This window comes from Artemia franciscana, chromosome 20 (genome assembly GCF_032884065.1).
Source record: "Artemia franciscana chromosome 20, ASM3288406v1, whole genome shotgun sequence".
NCBI lineage: Eukaryota > Metazoa > Arthropoda > Branchiopoda > Anostraca > Artemiidae > Artemia > Artemia franciscana.
In genome coordinates, this window is record NC_088882.1 from 1,053,214 (window position 1) to 1,070,599 (window position 17,386).

General features: G+C 34.8%; 1 protein-coding gene across 4 annotated transcripts in view; it reads left to right on the forward strand.

Moving 5' to 3' along the window:
• The window catches only part of LOC136040250 (CAP-Gly domain-containing linker protein 1-like), a 185,626-nt gene extending 170,926 nt beyond the window's left edge, over positions 1–14,700 (forward strand). For all 4 annotated transcript variants that reach the window (XM_065724461.1, XM_065724462.1, XM_065724463.1 and 1 more), the window contains 3 exons: positions 4,475–4,646; positions 11,802–12,010; positions 14,322–14,700. In XM_065724461.1, the coding sequence (XP_065580533.1) occupies positions 4,475–4,646; positions 11,802–12,010; positions 14,322–14,368 (428 nt within the window). In that variant the 3' untranslated portion in view covers positions 14,369–14,700. The remainder of the gene's footprint in view (positions 1–4,474; positions 4,647–11,801; positions 12,011–14,321) is intronic.
• The last annotated feature ends 2,686 nt before the right edge of the window (positions 14,701–17,386 follow it).

The window sequence follows — 17,386 nt, forward strand, 5'->3', positions numbered from 1 at the left end:
GCAACCCGGATTTAACACCTTTTTTTTTACAAATACATTTGACCCTTTCTCGCCAAAATTTTACTAGCATACGAAGTGAAAAGGTAAATGAAGTGGCGACCCGGATTTAACACCTTTTTTTCTACAAATACATTTGACCCTTTCTCGCCAAAATGTTACTAGCATACGAAGTGAAAAGGTAAATGAAGTGGCGACCCGGATTTAACACCTTTTTTTATACAAATACATTTGACATTTTCTCGCCAAAATTTTTCTAGCATACCAAGTGAAAAGGTAAATGAAGTGGCGACGTGGATTTAACACCTTTTTTCCACAAATACAATTGACATTTTCTCACCAACATTTTTCTAGCATACGAAGTGAAAAGGTAAATGAAGTGGCAACCCGGATTGAGCACCTTTTTTTCTACAACTACACTTGACATTTTCTCGCCAAAATTTTTCTAGCATACGAAGTGAAAAGGTAAAAGAAGTGGCAACCCTGATTGAGCACCTTTTTTTATACAAATACATTTGACATTTTCTCGCCAAAATTTTTCTAGCATACCAAGTGAAAAGGTAACTGAAGTGGCGACCCGGATTTAACACCTTTTTTCCACAAATACAATTGACATTTTCTCGCCAACATTTTTCTAGCATACGAAGTGAAAAAGTTGAATGAAGTGGCAACCTGGATTTAACACCTTTTTTCTACAAATGCATTTGACCCTTTCTCGCCAAAATTTTACTAGCATACGAAGTGAAAAGGTAAATGAAGTGGCGACCCGGATTTAACACCTTTTTTCTACAAATACATTTGACCCTTTCTCGCCAAAATTTTACTAGCATGCGAAGTGAAAAGGTAAATGAAGTGGCAACCCGGTTTTAACACCTTTTTTTCTACAAATACATTTGACATTTTCTCGCCAAAATTTTTCTAGCATACGAAGTGAAAAGGTAAATGAAGTGGCGACCCGGATTGAGCACCTTTTTTTCTACAAATACATTTGATATTTTCTCGCCAAAATTTTTCTAGCATACGAAATGAAAAGGTAAATGAAGCTGCAACCCTGATTGAGCACCTTTTTTTATACAAATACATTTGACATTTTCTCGCCAAAATTTTTCTAGCATACTAAGTGAAAAGGTAAATGAAGTGGCGACCCGGATTTAACACCTTTTTTTCTACAAATACATTTGACCCTTTCTCGCCAAAATGTTACTAGCATACGAAGTGAAAAGGTAAATGAAGTGGCGACCCGGATTTAACACCTTTTTTTATACAAATACATTTGACATTTTCTCGCCAAAATTTTTCTAGCATACCAAGTGAAAAGGTAAATGAAGTGGCGACGTGGATTTAACACCTTTTTTCCACAAATACAATTGACATTTTCTCACCAACATTTTTCTAGCATACGAAGTGAAAAGGTAAATGAAGTGGCAACCCGGATTGAGCACCTTTTTTTCTACAAATACACTTGACATTTTCTCGCCAAAATTTTTCTAGCATACGAAGTGAAAAGGTAAAAGAAGTGGCAACCCTGATTGAGCACCTTTTTTTATACAAATACATTTGACATTTTCTCGCCAAAATTTTTCTAGCATACCAAGTGAAAAGGTAAATGAAGTGGCGACCCGGATTTAACACCTTTTTTCCACAAATACAATTGACATTTTCTCGCCAACATTTTTCTAGCATACGAAGTGAAAAAGTTGAATGAAGTGGCAACCTGGATTTAACACCTTTTTTCTTCAAATGCATTTGACCCTTTCTCGCCAAAATTTTACTAGCATACGAAGTGAAAAGGTAAATGAAGTGGCGACCCGGATTTAACACCTTTTTTCTACAAATACATTTGACCCTTTCTCGCCAAAATTTTACTAGCATGCGAAGTGAAAAGGTAAATGAAGTGGCAACCCGGTTTTAACACCTTTTTTTCTACAAATACATTTGACATTTTCTCGCCAAAATTTTTCTAGCATACGAAGTGAAAAGGTAAATGAAGTGGCGACCCGGATTGAGCACCTTTTTTTCTACAAATACATTTGATATTTTCTCGCCAAAATTTTTCTAGCATACGAAATGAAAAGGTAAATGAAGCTGCAACCCTGATTGAGCACCTTTTTTTATACAAATACATTTGACATTTTCTCGCCAAAATTTTTCTAGCATACCAAGTGAAAAGGTAAATGAAGTGGCGACCCGGATTTAACACCTTTTTTCCACAAATACAATTGACATTTTCTCGCCAACATTTTTCTAGCATACGAAGTGAAAAGGTAAATGGAGTGGCAACCCTGATTGAGCAACTTTTTTTCTACAAATACATTTGACATTTTCTCGCCAAAATTTTTCTAGCATACGAAGTGAAAAGGTAAATGAAGTGGCAACTCGGATTGAGCACCTTTTTTTCTACAAATACATTTGACATTTTCTCGCCAAAATTTTTCTAGCATACGAAGTGAAAAGGTAAATGAAGTGGCAACCCTGATTGAGCACCTTTTTTTTTACAAATACATTTGACATTTTCTCGCCAAAATTTTTCTTGCATACCAAGTGAAAAGGTAAATGAAGTGGCAACCCGGATTGAGCACCTTTTTTTCTACAAATGCATTTGACATTTTCTCGCCAAAATTTTTCTAGCATACGAAGTGAAAAGGTAAATGAAGTGGCAACCCTGATTGAGCACCTTTTTTTTATACAAATACATTTGACATTTTCTCGCCAAAATTTTTCTAGCATACCAAGTGAAAAGGTAAATGATGTGGCGACCCGGATTTAACACCTTTTTTCCACAAATACAATTGACATTTTCTCGCCAACATTTTTCTAGCATACGAAGTGAAAAGGTAAATGAAGTGGCAACCCGGATTGAGCACCTTTTTTTTCTACAAATACATTTACCATTTTCTCTTCAAAATGTTTCTAGCATACGAAGTGAAAAGTTGAATGAAGTGGCTACCTGGATTTAACATCTTTTTTCTACAAATACATTTGACAATTTTTCGCCAAAATCTTACTAGCATAAGGAGTACAAAGGTGATTGGAGTGGCAACTACATATCACGACTTTTTTTTCATTTGAAAGAGCAAAAAAATAAAAAAATAAAATTGTATGCCTCTACCTTGGCACTTTGGATTGAGTGGATAATGTGTAAATCTTTAAAAACCAAAGTGGATACATTCAATAAATCCTAATCCTAACATAATCCCAACTTAATCCGTAGCGTAATCCTAACATAATAGAAAAAAAAAGGTTAACAAAAGATACTACTTGTTACATGTGGTAATGGCTGTTTGGGGATATTCTGCTAAAGTTCGTAACAAAAAAAAGATAAAAACACTTTAGCAAAATTAAGTAAATGCTTTATTTTAATGAGTAGATAACTCTCGGAACATATCTTTAATTTTCCAAATCATTTTATTTTGTTTGAAAATGTTTCTTTGATTTCTAGGGACCAAGGTTTAAAGCAAATTTTCAGGGAAACAATCGAGAATTAAAAAAAATTATATTCAAGAATAATTCCATAAACAGAGATACAGGTGAATTTGGATTGAACTCAATTTATGATAATTTACCGAGGTCAAATAAAGTAAATATCACCTCGCCTAAGAGCTATGACCTCTGTCCACGTAATATGTCAGATAATTCTAATGAAGTGGAACCGAAAAGGTCAAAGGGATTTGCCTCCGCTGTTGCATTGAAAAAAATAAGAGCAATAAACTATATGTAATTAGTTTATTAGGTATAAATTTTGTTTATTTTTATTCATGTCTTTTTTAGTTTTACTGCTGATGATGAACACTGTATATGTGTTCGAAATATCCAGTTAAATAATTTTATATCTATTCACTGTCAATAAAAAGGTATCATCCCTATTTTGAACTGTTTTACTTTTATTTTAATGAGAAATGAAATAATCTGAACACTTTCCACAAAATTGAAAACTTTAGGACTATGACTTTCTATTTATAATGTATAGCGGATCTGCCTGCCTAATGTGTTAGGTACTATTAGTTTGTATATTATGAAGTAAGAATTGTGTTTTATCTTCACACTCCAAATATTTTCCCCCAACCCCTTAATGTTCAAATATATAGTATTTTCTATTTATTATCTCGCTTCTCTTTGTCGCTAAGCTGAAAGTAACTGACGAAAAATAACAAACAGTTCTATGATGCATCAATGAATGAACTAATTAAATAATGAACTGGAAAAATAGTTCTATGATGCATCAATGACTGACCTGACCTGTTTCTCTGGATACTTTGAATTATGCAGGCTTATCTTAATTTTGACAATTTTTTTTGCAGAAGCTAAATTTCAGCTGGGGGGGAGGGAAAAACTTTGGTTTGCCCCCATAACGAATCACGCCCCATCAACAGTGTTACAATATAAAGCAAAATCTCGCAATAGTGAAATTAGATAAATAAAGAATTATATAGGGTTGATAACTAAATACAAAAAAAAAGTAACTTTAAGTTTTTTTTAGGTACAGATGAGCAAACGCTCATGCTCCGGGAGTCTAAGAAAAATTTGGAGCAGCAAGTAAGTTTCTTAAACTCGGTCATTATTGATATGCAGAAGAAGAATGAAAATTTGAAAACGGAAATGGAAATTCTTCGAGCCACTTTGATGGGACATGGAGTCACTGATCATAACAGGTGAGCTACCTGGCATCATGTGTCGGTTTTATTTCAAATTAAATAAAAAAATTGTCTGATTTTTGATAAAGGTTTCTTGCTCGCATCTACAAAAATGTGGGCACTTTTTGTCAGAAGAAAGACCGTAGATGCGTGTTTATTTGTTTGTTTGATTGTTTTTTGTTTTTTTTTTCCTGTCGTGACTATGTCGAACCAGTGATCCTAGAATATCGGAAGAGGGATCATTCGAAAGAAAATCGAAAGTTCCAGGGTAACTTTTAGTGACCTTGAAGGATAACTAGTCCCCCTCCTACGCCCCTTTTCTGCAAAAGGCATGATTCTCCTGGCATTTCCCTGGTATGCTTAGAAAAACGGTGAGAAATTAAATAAAAAGAAATTTTCAACTAAACATAAGGATTAACAATAAAACTTAAACAAACAGGAATTATTCCGTTTACGAGGTGGGCCACCCCTTTCTCAACCCTTGCTAATCCCGCTGGAGTATTAAAAAAAAAGAAGAATAGTTATCATTCAAATTCAACGGCATGTGTTTGCACAGCCTTTGTTTGAGAAATATGACAAAAGCCGAACTTTATCGTAAAGAGCGAGGGTTGAGGAGAGGACAGCCCTTTCATATACAGAATGATTTCTGCCCGTTTTAAGTTTCAATGTAGCTCCTTACTTTCAACTGAAAAAAAATTATTTAATTTCAGGCCGTTCTTCTGATCATGCCAGGAAGTCCCCTTGTCTTTTGAGGGCTTGAGAGGGGCTATAGTTACCCTCCAGTCTTTTTGGACAGAAAGGGATCTTCTGGATGGAAAACAATTGAGTTTATTGAAAAATTTAGAAAAATCGTTGAATTTTTTTTTTATAATCGAGAAATTATTTGTATAGCTTAAAGACCCTGCTTTCACAGAAAACAAAACTGAACTGAGAAAAAAGTAAAGAAAATCTTATTTAAATAAAGAAAATTAAAACTATTTTTTTTCAAATATGTGGAATTTAAGAAATTAAACAACATAGTGTCCATGCTGATTAGGTTTCTTGGCGATACCTCCGGTATCTAGTGCCAAATTATGTTCCCTTTACCTGTTTATTGGTGCCATGTTTTGCAAATTTAAATCTTCTACGAACAATAATTATGATCGTTGTTGATAGTGATGTTGATCATGACAAACTAGCAATCTAGTGTGAAGGGAACAGAGGAGATAAATGTAAGAGCCATAACATTAATCTCACGTTGTTAACGTGAAAGGTCCTTTAATGGTTATGATGATTTTATGGTCTTGTTTTTATTAATGGTTATGATGTTATAAATTATTATATATCTTTATATGGTTATATTATTCCTATTTTATATTCTTTTTTTTCAGTTTTACTGTTCAACAGAACACTTAGGACATATAAATACTAAAAAATTCATAAGTTGCGTTTTTACTTTGCTGGAACCCCCTAAAGGTCCATTAGCAACGTTTTGGGGGTGTTGTTGGAGTGGGTGCAGTTGAAAACTATAACTGTGGAATTTTTTTTCCCAACAGTGGTTTAATGTACCAAGGACGGTCAGTATAAAATTTTATCGTTTCAATTGGTTGAGGAAAGTTAAACAATCATATATATCTTAAAAAAATTAGGAAAAATCCGGGATTCAATTTTTAACAACACAAAAAAGGGCTCCATATGCACTTATTCAGTTTCCGGTGGTAACAGGCGCGAATAAAAAAAATAGGAGATGTGGGTGAAAAATCGTCAAAAATAAGGTGAGCAAGTATAGCACCAAACAGCTGAAGAAGCACCAAACAGCTTAAGGGTTCAACGTGACAACGCTGACTACAATGCGGTACCGCCCCAAATCTGTGCTCCCAAAGGCGGACTCAGGGGGACACGAGGATTTTAGTTTAGTACCACATTTTCATCTTGGTGTTGCCACGCAGAACCGTTGAAAAAAATAACTAAAACTAATTAGCTAAATTTGAAAGTATTTTTACCAGTACTACTACTAAGAATTTTCTGTAGCACCAAGACGCCTGAGGCCAAGACAGCTGTGCGCGCTTTTTTTCCGTCCAAACCTACTCAAAGCTGCCCTCTGTTAGGAACAGAGGTGCCATTTGAGCCAAATCTTGGGGTGGGCATGGGACATTTGACAGAACTTGAGACTTTTATTATGAATCTAACCTACTTTCAAAGTTTACAATGATTAATAACAAATAGCGTAATTACCCCAAGGGTCGTCAGGTAATTACGCTCTTTGACTAATAGGCGTGCAGTTAGTTCAGATCATTTGAACAGAATGGATTATGTTGGACATAATGGATAATTATGGCCGGAAAGGGCCCTTTGTGGTGGAAGCTTGGGCCCCCTGGAAAATCTGGGGTGGGCATTTGCCCACCCCTAACCCCCCCCCCCCAAATGGCGCCTCTGCTTAGGAAGTTCCTTTAAATCATTTCTTTCCAATTTCCTTTGCTTGTCTTAAAAAAAGTTAACCTTTTAAACTAATATCTCATTTTTGTCAGAATTACCATGTTGAACCCTGAAAATAAATAATCGAAACTAATTAGTTAAAATTTAACAACACTTTTCGTCCTCAAAAATTCAATCCAGTAAAATACCATTTTAACTTTCAACGTCTTTTCTAATGCTCGTCCTGATTGACATCACTCACCCTGCCAGCAGCAGGATAGGTTTGGACTGGACAGCCAATCATAGTCGTCCGAAAATTAGGAGGCTGTCCAGTTATATTGACTGTCCAATCAGAGCCACCTGTACCAAATGATTCGCCTGCAAGAAGTGCTGCTGGCAGGATGAATGATGTCATTCGAGTTGCGGCTTTAATTAAATCAGTAACTGCGTTCGTAGGGTAATTTTGCTCTAAGAAAAAGTTTTGGCGTCTCGATTAGGATAAAACCGAATTGTCGATTTGGATAATATCAAATTATCGATAGGATAACCGAATATAATTATGGATACTGTCCAAAATTTTGGTGTCCAACGATCAGTCAATTTGTTTAAAAGAAACAGAGAAAAAAATTTACAAAACTTTAGACCCCATTAAGGCTCTGTGGCCTGTGAGAGTGGAACACTGGACATAACGTTAAATAATAACACTAAAATCGAACAGAAGGACAAGAAGAAAAAAAATAATTAAACAGCAGCAACAAAAATTACCATGCTAATCAAAATAAATGAATTAAACAAATTGGAAAGGGGCGATAGAGAGGAAAAAGAGAAGGGAGGAGAGAGCTAAGTTTCTAGGAATAGGAGGTGGTTAGTTAGCTCTTTTTCAAATTCAGGTAAAGAATACGGCATTAGACTTTACAGTCCCTACCGGCGGTGCTGATCTCCGTTTCTTGGCCCTTCAGCCAGGAAGTGCAATGGGGGGTTGGGGGCCAGCCATCCTGGGCTTTCGCACACCCTTCCTGTTTACCTTCCCCAGATTTCTCCAGGTACCCATTTAGATGAAGAACTGTGTTTATAAGTTACGGAATAGGATAATTTCACTCTCAGGAAAAGTTTTAACGTCTCGTTTAGGATAAAACACAATTATCTGTTGCCAAGCAACAGAGGTTGTGGAGAGTCCCGACACAGGATATTCGAAAGAGCGAAAAAATATTTTCCTAAATGGCAAATGTCCAAAATTTTGGTTTCTAACGGAATAGGATAATTTTGTTCTCAAATCGCGTTGTGAATTGAGGTTCATTGGAACGAATAAAAGCAAATGTGGTTTTCTTTTCGTTGTTTTAAAATTATGAAATTTTTATTGATGCAGTATCGCACAAGACAGCACACCTTATTGATAATTTATAGTAAATCGAAGACTGGTAGCATCAATGCAAGGTACTAGGGTATATAAGAGTGCTGTTGTTGATGTTAAAATTAAATATCGCCATCTAGTAGTGTCTAGGGTTAATTCAAAGCTGAAATTTTGGAAGGGTAACTATCTCCCGTTAAGTTATGATGTTGGTATGATGTTGGACTCCAGAATGAGAATTTGATAGAAACTTTCCAGGAACAGTTCAATACTAAACTTGAAAGTTTAAAGTTTGAAAATGTGGAAGTTGGTTGGAATAATTTAAGAAAAACAATTTGTGAAGTTGCTGATAGTGTCTTAAGGAAGAATGTTAAGACTGCAGCTAGGAATATTAGTGAAAAAGCTTAATGTTTAATAGAGAGGAGAAAGGGCTTGCACAAGAATTATCTGAGTGGTAGATCATATGAAAACAAAAGGAATGTAAAGAAAGTGGAGAAAGCCTTAAAATATAAACTAAGGAGGCGTGAATTGGAGACCATGGATAAAATTGGCGAGGATCTGGAAGATGGAGCTAGATGGTATAATAGTAAAATATTGTACTGGCATGCTAATAAATTGAGATGGAGTAGCCAATCTGGACCAGTCCCAGTTAAAGATAGGAATGGGGCCACAATTAGTGATAAGGAAAGAGTCAAAGAGAGATGGGCGGGACATTTTGAGAATGTGCTAAACTGATATACAGTTGCAGGAAAAGATATAGAGGAAAGTGAAAACCTTACATGTGAAGGTAGATTTGTTTTGTGAGGAAGAATTAGCGACAGTACTAAAAGGATTAAAAATAATAAGGCCCCTGGTGCTGATAGTGTGGCAAATGGGTATCTTAAATATGGTGGCTCTGAGGTTAGAAATAAGCTACTGAAGATTCTGAATATGATTTTTGAAAAAAGGGAAGTACCTAACGATTTTAGGAAAACCTTAATTAAGCAACTGTATAAGACAGGTGATAAGAGTGAGTGTCGTAATTATCAAGGCATTATTCTGGTCTCTGTAGGTAGCAAATTACTTAGTAATATGATACTTTTTAGACTGAGAGATGCTGTAGACAAAGTTTTAAGAGAAGATCAGTATGGTTTTTAGAAAATGTGGAGGATGTGTCGATCAAATTTTTACTCTTAGGTTAATAATTGAGAAGTACCTTAGTTGTCAAATACCTTTGGTGCTCAGTTTAATAGATTGTAAGCAAGCGTTCGATTCTGTTGATAGAAGAGCTTTAGCAAAGGTCTTATTCTTATAGGGTATACCAGACAAATACATTGAAGGGATTAGTGCTTTATGCGAGAATAATGATGCTGCGGTTAAGGTAGGAAATGGAGGTTGGCAGTTGGTTTTGTATTAAATCAGGAGTTAAGCAGGGTTGCGTTCTATCCCTCTTTATATGGATCATTTTGATGGACTTCGTCTTAAGGATCACGTGAAAGGCAATGGGAGACCACTGAATGAAATGAGGAGGAAAAAATTTCCTGGCCATAAATTATGCTGATGATTTAAGCATCCTAGATGAAAGTGTGAGCAAAATAAATGTATTTTTAAAAGTTTTACAAGTTCAGGATGCTAGAATAGGTTTGAAAATCGATGTTGAGAAGACTAAGTCACTAAGGCTAGGAATAAGAAGATGAAAAGGTGATGTTGGGTAACGAAAAGATTGATCAGATGGGCAGCTTCCATTACCTTGGTAGTATTATTAGTAAAGACGGTGGGAGCAGTGAAGCTGTTAAAAGTAGAATAGCCAAGGCTCAGGGTGTTTTTCACAGTTAAAAAAAGTTTGAAAGAATAGGAAGGTAAGTCTGCAAACCAAGATTAGAATACTGGAAGGTACAGTGATGACAGTGGTCAAATATGGCTCTGAAGCATGGGCGCTCCGAAAAGCGGGTGAAGATTTACTAGATGTTTTCTAGAGAAATTGCCTAAGGATTGTTCTGTGTACTCGGCTGACTGACCGTATTTCAAACAGTAAGCTGTACGAAAAATGTGGTTCAATCCCGGTTTAAGATAAGATAAGATTTATTTCAACAAAGTGGCTATCACAAGCCCAAAAGGACCGAATTTGCACTTTACTGTCAGTACAAAAAAAATAGCAAAAATTTAAGGAATGGTCGATGTCATAAAATCATAAAATTGCAATCAGTAAAAAGTCAAAGGATAAAAACTAGTACAATTAAACAAGGAAAACAAATTGAAATTTCTAGGGCTTTCTAGCGCTTTCTAGGGCTATAATGAAAGAAAGGTTGAGATGGCTAGGACACGTTCTGCGGATGAAGGATGACAGATTGCCGAAGATTTTCCTTTTCGGCCAACCGTCTAGGGCTAAACGGAATTCAGGTTGTCCTCGTCTGGGATGGGAGGATGTCACGAAGAAAGATTTAAAGGAATTGGCAGTTCCTGGGAGGGTCTAAAGATGAGGCTTTGAATAGATAGGGATGGAGGAGGAGCACGCGTAGCTATGTTGGCCTCAGACTGCTTTGTGCTGCGGTGAGTTGTTAGTACTAGAAGTAATAATAGTAAGTGTTGCCAAGTTGAACTTGAAAACTAATTAGCCAAGTTTGGCAATGCTTTTTATTCGTCCAAATGCAAATATTAATAACCTATTGATTCTCGAAGACAACTACACCTTTACAGGAAAGCTAAACCTTTTTAGGCTGTTTTGTCCCATGTCTTCTACTCAATTTTATCTTGCCTGCCTACTAACCGGATTTTTGTTGCTACAATTAATTGAACTTGCTTTGAAATGACGAGTAATATTTGTTGATTCTCTTTGTATATAGTGGTCGTAAATTGGGTTCCTAAAAATATCCACGGTATCTCTATTTAAAACAAGGTCTTTATGTATGCATTCTTTTAGATTCAATTGCCTACCTAAAACATTGTGGTAAACAATTTACTGTGGAAGAAAAGAATTAAATGATCTGGATATTCTGGACGCCAAATCTAGTCTTGAATAGTCTTTCATTTGTTCTAGATTCCTTCAGTTTTTCCTCTGTCTTGTTCCAGAAAGATTGCCTACGTAGGAGGATTCGCTAGACGTTTTCCAAAGAAATGGTAAAAAAGTAAAGGTAAAGAATATGACATTGGACTTTACAGTACCTGCCGGCGCTCCTGATATCCGTTTCTTGGCCCTTCATCAGGAAGTGCAATGTACATCAGTAGCTGTTCAGAAACATGAATTTTCAGAAAATCTGAAAAAAGAGCAAATTGAATATTCGCCCACAGATGGCACGCCTGCTGCAATACTATGACAACCAAAAATATTAATAAAAAGCTACCAAAATGGAGTAGGTAAAGGTATTTTGTGGCAGGTATCTCGTCAATATTTTGTTGCGGCCTACATAGATATTTTGGCATAGCAATATTCCTGTATTTATCTCTTTTTCTAGCAATCGACGTAACGGTATTCCAAACCATCGAAGTTCAAAGCCAAAACTGCCTCCGCGTCTTTACTGTGATATTTGTGAAGCGTTTGATACTCACGACACAGAAGATTGCCCGACGCAGTCTTCAGAAGCGTATCTTGCAGATCAGCAAGTTGGCCAAGATCCAAAAAAAGTCAAATCGTCGGATAGGCCCTATTGCGAAACCTGTGAAAGTAAGTGAATCATTTTTCCCGAATTTGGGGGTATGATTTTGCGCCGGGGGAGGGAAGCTACTAAAAAAAACTTTGCAAAACGCATAAAAATTTGTTTATACGCAGTTTTGTTGCTTTTTTACGAGTCGGATAAAAATTTCGGAAGGGGAAAGTTCTCAAACCCGGTAACTCGCCTCCCTGTGTATGGCCTTGGTTGGGATATTTTAAAGTTTTACGAGAGGCATAAAGAATAAATTGCCAAATAACTATTTGTTTCTACTGCACCTCATGTGTCTAACTCGACACTAACCGCTTTGGGCTGGCTCAGACATATCAAGGGGTAAAAATATTAGAGTCAACCGACTACACTTGTGCCCCCCATATGTTATTCCGGAACCTTTTGTATGGAAAGTTTTGTCGTATAATTTTGAAGACAAGCATTTATTAGGAAATTGGAAATTCTGGTGCCCTTTTTAAGGGACAAAAGTGATTATTGGACAGCCAGCCCTCCTCCCGTGTCCTATATATTTATAAATACCTGTATATGTATATATATATATATATATATATATATATATATATATATATATATATATATATATATATATATATATATATATATATATATATATATATATATATATTTATATATATATATATATATATATATATATATATAATATATATATATATATATATATATATATATATATATATATTTATATATATATATATATATATATATATATATATATATATATATATATATATATATATATGTATATGTATATATATAGAGTAGTACCGGGAGCCTGGTGGAGTGATTGTAGGGCAACCAGCCCTCCTCCCGTGTCATACATATTTATAACTAGCTGTATATATATATATATATATATAGTATTAGGAGCCTGGTGAAGTGATTGTATGGCAACCAGCCATACTCATGCGTCCTGTATATTTACAACTACCTGCATATATATAGCACTGGGAGCCTGGTGGAGTGATTGTAGGGCAACCTGCCCTCCTCCATGTCTTATATATTTATAACTACCTATATATATATATATATAGGTATATATGTATATATATATATATATATATATATATATATATATATATATATATATATATATATATATATATATATATATATATATATATATATATATATATATATATATAGGAGGCTGGTGGAGTGATTGTAGGGCAACCTCCCTCCTACCATGTCCTATATATTTATAACTACCTGTATATAAATAGTACCGGAGCCTGGCAGACTTTCTGAGGAAAAAACTCCACAGTTAAACTTCTCAAAAAGAAGAAATTATAATTAAGAGCTTGAAAGTATTTTTAGCAATTTGTCTCGTTCCCACTCTTTAGCTATATTTGTATTTTGAAAGGTTCTTTTTAAATCTCGTCTCGTCTCATTTCTTTTATTTGTCACAAGTAAGGTTACCTCATCTAGCAATGCAATCGTATAACCAATATTTATGTTATAAAGTAGTTATAGTATAAAGCAGTTTGTGGGGCAGTCATGGACAAAGGATTAGATAGGGGAGGGCAAATTAAAATATCGAGACATATATAAAAAATGCTTAAAATTATAGAATTACTGACAATATGAGGGAATTTTGACTCGATATCTCCTTCTCCGTCACGCTGTTTTTCCTCACTTTCACGTTCTTCCTCGCATTCTTCCTTTATCATTGTCACAAGTAAGTTTGCCTCATTTAGCAATACATTTATGAGGGAATTTTGACTCGATAACTCCCCTCTCCGTCACGCTGTTTTTTCTAACTTTCGCGTTCTTTGAAAAGACAACGAGATTCCCCTCCCTGGACTCTGAAGAATACTCTTTCACACCCCCTCGCTCTTGGTCTGTTTTAATAAAATCATTTTGGAGGGAGAGATAACAAAAAATTAAAAACCCATTGGAATCTCATTTAAATATATTGCGTTACGTTTTAACGAGTCATACAAAAATATTGGGGATTAGTTCACTAGATCCCGATGAAACAGCCGACACTAGAAACTAGAAACTTAGTTTCACTAGAAACTGATGAAACAGCCGAGGAAGAATGCGAGGGAACTTATTTTTGAATGACGTTGTTTGTTTAGAGAGCTTAGTCCACTTTGCCAATGCATAGCTTAATAAAGTTACGTTATTAAGTAAATATTATACGTAAATAATTACGTATTAATTAAATAAACTTACTTACTTACTATAGTGTTTTCTTTTCTCTTTGCCTGGATCTTTTCTCTTTTACTTTCTCTTTTCTTTAATTTCTCGTCCACTCTTTTACTTTATCGATAAATCTTTTTTTTTTTTCAGTATTTGGTCACACAACTGAAGAGTGTCAAGATGGAGAGAGCTTTTAGTCTTCAGCCAAGTTTTTAAACTTATTTTTAAATTTAGTTCAATCAAACAGTGACCTGTTTTAGTGCCTCGATGTGATTTTTGTAACCCCCCCTCTTATAGTCCCCTCTTTGTTCTGACTTTTTTTTTAAACCCGTGTAAGCATGTAAATGGAAACAATCCACCGTACCTAGTGGGACTCTAGTGTATTCATTCAGTTCTTATTCACCCTAACAAAACAAATTATGATGAATTACGAATTTTTATTCCATTCTTCTTCTCTTTTCCCTAGATTTTTTTTCTCAATATTTGAAAAGAATCTGATGTTTTGTAGGAAAATATTGTCTAATTTTGTAAAAAAAGAGAGAAATAAATAAAGTAAAAAAGTAAATCTTTCCAAGATCTATTATTATTCTGAATTTTTCTCACTCAAACTACTCTCTAAATGCTCTTCTATTCACGTTCAAACAAAAAATTTCCGATTACTTGATTGCCCCCAGGGGCTTGTGCTGGGAAGGATTTTCGAGATTCCCCTCCCTAATATCCCACCTTTTCTTGTTTTTTTATGGCACTTTATATTCAAAAATCGAATAAAATTTTTTGTCTAATATTGTCCCTCCCCCTCCCCCAAAAAATACTACGTACGAACCTGTTACCACTATAATTTATTTTTTATAATAATCACCCCGGGACTGAGGTTTGCTTTGTGGAGAAAAAGGAAGTTTTTTAATTGTTTTCACGAAACAACTTTGATTCCATTTATTTTAATTACAAGTAAATAGAAAGTAAATAATTAACGGCAAGTAAATGTATTTTACATAAAAAGTAAAGCCGTTTAGATATTGGTCGGTCTGGGTATTTGTGACGTTATTCGTATTGCAAAGATCTTTTCTTACCAAAATTAACGCCCTTAACAAATTTTTAAGACTTGTGACCTATTTACGTCATGTTTTCATGGCAATTTTCACAAAAAAATTAGTGCCATTTTCGCGAAGAAAATGGGAGACAAATAAACAAATACACATATATTCAATTATTATTTTAAAAATTTGTTTCAATTTCTTCCGCAGAACAACTTTCTTTCCTGTAGAAAGTAAAACCATTAGGGTATTAGTCAATTGGGTATTCGTGACGTCATTCATAAGACAAATGTTATTCCGAAATTAAGGCCCTTAACCAATTTTCAAGAAGTCATGACCTGTCTGTATCATTTTTTTCACACCAAAAAAATACTAGTATGCCAATTCTCGGAAAAATTATTAAGTCATTATTGAGCAAACATTTATAATAAATAGATGAATATATACAAATAAATATATACCAATACTCAACGTCTCGTCGAGGATTTTCTCCTAAAATAGTGTCTGCTCAACTTTCTTTCAAAGGAATCGAACAGAAGGGTCTCAAGAGATAATCTTAGGGGTGCATGTTCCATTTTGGAGGTGCAGGTTCTTACGAGCTATTCTTTAAGTACTTAATGTGGGGTGTCAAACATTTATAATAAATAGATGAATATATACAAATAAATATATACCAATACTCAACGTCTCGTCGAGGATTTTCCCCTAAAATCGTGTCTGCTCAACTTTCTTTCAAAGGAATCAACAGAAGGGTCTCAAGAGATAATCTTAGGGGTGCATGTTCCATTTTGGAGGTGCAGGTTCTTACGAGCTATTCTTTAAGTACTTAATGTGGGGTGTCAAACATTTATAATAAATAGATGAATATATACAAATAAGTATATACCAATACTCAACGTCTCGTCGAGGATTTTCCCCTAAAATCGTGCCTGCTCAACTTTCTTTCAAAGGAATCAACAGAAGGGTCTCAAGGGATAATCTTGGGGGTGCATGTTCCATTTTGGAGGTGCAGGTTCTTACGAGCTATTCTTTAAGTACTTAATGTGGGGTGTCACCTATTGTAAGTGATCTGACTACACGGCGTTTATTGTGCTTAGCTATACTTTCATAGGGATATTTTAGTGCTTTAACAGCCAAATTGATGTATTATTCCCCGGTTTTTTATTGATTTTATATTTTTTCGAACGTAAAATGTGAGCTCAGTAGTTTTGAAATGAATTTCAAATAAATTAATTTCTAAGTTGTGTTTTCACACCGAAAAACAGTAGTATGCTAATTTTTGAAAAAATTTATAATGCCATCTTCGAGAAGAAAACTTAGAGATGAAAAAAAGTTCATACCCCCTGGATACAGTCATAAGGGGTTACGAAGTGCTTTTTCATTTCCAAATTTTAGGTTCTAACAACTTAAACAAAACTTATATTAAATTTAATCTATGCAAAAGTGAAAATTCCGGCTTACTAAATAACTTAAATTAAATCTATGCAAAAGGTGAAAATTCTGGCTTACTAAATAACTTCTTTCGGTTTTCTTGTAAGTTCGTTAAGATTTTTAGAAAATTTCTTATCATTTCTTAATTATTCCTTTATTTTATATCTTTTATAATAAGAGAAACGCCTATTGCATAAAAGCACATTTATATGACTCGGAAACTAGGAACACGCACCTGAATCTCTACACTAAGACAATAATATCGGCAAAAAGTTTCATTAAATCAGTTATATATGCTTCTCGGATTGTTTTCCAACGGTTATCGAGCAGACCCCGGAAGGAAGTTTATCCAATCGAAGGGGGGGGGTTTCCAATGAATAGGCGTGATGGTAATAAGTTCATGTAATTTAAATGTGTTCATAGATTGCAAAATTTTATTAAAATGATTTGGTGGGGGAGGTGGGGGAAGGAATACACAGAGACCTAGGACTTATCATGAAGTTTGTTACTCGTGATCCCAGGATGGCCTTCATCCGTTCCCTTGTGACGCCTATATTATAAGTTTATATGACCTTGATATAAATCCCTTGTTTCAATGGATTGCACAATATCTTGCCCCTAATTTTGTCCCCGTTTTGTGTTCCTATCTTATGATTTTTGCGTTTTTTTTTGTCATTTAAGGCAGAGGATAAGGTATTGCCAGGGTGAGAGCATGAAAATGAACTAGCAAGTGCTGGATAGGTCTATCGA